General features: G+C 53.0%; 1 protein-coding gene across 1 annotated transcript; it reads right to left on the bottom strand.

The window, feature by feature from the left end:
* Positions 1 to 510: 510 nt before the first annotated feature.
* LOC107300886 (DLA class II histocompatibility antigen, DR-1 beta chain-like) lies at positions 511 to 1,326 on the bottom strand (the record flags this gene model as incomplete). Its single annotated transcript, XM_015830170.1, has 3 exons — positions 511 to 534; positions 771 to 889; positions 1,050 to 1,326. Coding segments are annotated over 3 exons (420 nt in total), but the record flags the coding sequence as incomplete, so codon positions are not given.
* Positions 1,327 to 1,975: the final 649 nt, after the last annotated feature.

The following is a 1,975-nucleotide window of genomic DNA, read 5'->3' as shown; positions in this document are numbered from 1 at the left end:
GCCTACAATGGGAGACTGGAGATTGAAAGTTTCGTATCTTGCTGAAATGGCAAAGATTTCGGCTTATTTGAAGAATCATTCGAATGAACAATTTTTATCAATATGGAGAAGATGGATTGTTTATATTCAAAAGAAGCATAGAGTGGTAGAATATAATTTAGGTTTTTAGATTTTCTTATTTTGTTTACTCTTTCTATCTTTTCATGTAGATTAAGATATTTTGTGGAGTTAGAGATATTAGTATTTGTTTACTTTTATATGAATATTATCCTGGGATTAGGTTTGGGAAGTCCGGGGGGGGGGTTTACTTGTTATTGTGTTTACTTATGTTATGATTGGTTTTTTTGATGGAAAATAATAAAATTTCTTTGGGAAAAAAAATAAAACCCAGCTGAAGGCCTAGGACTAGGGTGAGGGCGCGCATGCCCACAGAGAGGGCTCTGAGTGCCGCGTCTGGCACCCGAGCCATAGGTTCACCCCCACTGATCTATAACTTGGGGAGAAACTCACCTTCAGGAGGCTGGATGGGAGTTGCTGGAAGGAGAAAAAGAGCCAATCAGAACCCTTCATGGGCTGGAGGACTCACGGGGTCCCCCTCCCCATAGATAGCCCATGATAGGTTGCAGGATGCTCACTCATACAGTAGACTCTCAGAGAACAGAATTTCCCAAGCAAATCTCCAAGGGGAGCCTCCTTGCCATCTGCTAAGGTTGCTGAGAGGCCTCCCCTGGATGGTCCCCTCCCCACAACCTCTCATCCAGCCCCCCAGACTCACCTGTCTTGCTCTTCAGGTAGAGGGAGAGCCCCATGGCAAAGAAGATCACCCCGATCACGGCTGCCACGATCCCCGTCCAGAGTTTGCTCCTGGCAGATTTAGAGGATCGGGGCTCTGGGGAAGGAGAAGGAGCCCCCCCTGAGCAGGAGGATCAAGGCCAGCTTCCCCCCCCCAAGAGGGTCAATCCCAGCTCCCCCCACAGGGAGGGTCTCTCCCCCTTCTCAGGGCAGGATGGGGTCCCCAGACCAGGAGGAGAGGGAGGGGAGGGGCTCACCCCACTGGACGGTGATGGGGGCCTCCAGGCTGATGTGCTCCACCTGGCAGGTGTAGACGTCCCCCAGCTGGGGCTGGGTCTCCAGCATCACCTGGAGCTGGTAGGTCCAGTCTCCGTTCTGCAGCTCCTCCCCAAAGGCTACGCCCTCCTCCTCCAGGCGCCCGTTCTTCAGCCACCGGACCTCGATCTCCACAGGGTAGAAGCCCCTCACGATGCAGAGGAGGATGGTGTGGGGGGAAGCAGGATCCAGCTTGGTGGGGGAGATGGAGACAGTGGGCTTGGTTGGAGGGGAGGAGGGGGAGGAGGGACATGGGGGGGAGACACAGGAGGGTCCAGAACAGGAGACCAAGTGGGTTAGTTCAGGCCAAGATCCCTCTTTACTCCTAAAAATATTCTGTGTTTTGTGTCATCTTCCAAAGCAAATTGCAGCAAGAAATTAAAAGGGATCCTGGAAGATGAAAAAAATAAATCCTTCCTGATTGTGATCAGTTTCCATCATCAAATTGCACAAATCCAGCAGCAATAAATACTCCCAATCAGACCACAGGCAGGACCCAGGGATGGCTGGTCGAAGCCCCCAGGACCGTAACTCTGGGGAGCCCCACCACCATCCCCGAGACAGCTTCCAGGGCAGAAGGTCGACCCACCAGAGGGAGGCCGTCCTGGGTGACTCCTTGCTATGCACCCTGCTTGCAACCAGACCTCAGAAAGGGGGAGGGGGAGGGAAGCCTGGGAGGGGGAGGGGGTTTGGGAGGGAGGCGTGTGAGCCCACCCAGCCTGGGACACAACAGACACCCCCCAGGCCAAATGCTGGGAAACTCCGAAGCCCTCCGATCCTTCCCAAAATGAAACGAAGGCAATTGATGAGTGGACATGAGCAGAGGGAGATCTGAGGGGGAAAAAGGGGGATTTCACCCAGGCTGTTT

This window comes from Protobothrops mucrosquamatus, unplaced genomic scaffold (assembly GCF_001527695.2).
Source record: "Protobothrops mucrosquamatus isolate PMUCROS unplaced genomic scaffold, P.Mucros_1.0 scaffold8990, whole genome shotgun sequence".
Taxonomy (NCBI): Eukaryota; Metazoa; Chordata; class Lepidosauria; order Squamata; family Viperidae; genus Protobothrops; species Protobothrops mucrosquamatus.
This window is presented reverse-complemented; position numbering and strand designations above follow the sequence as displayed.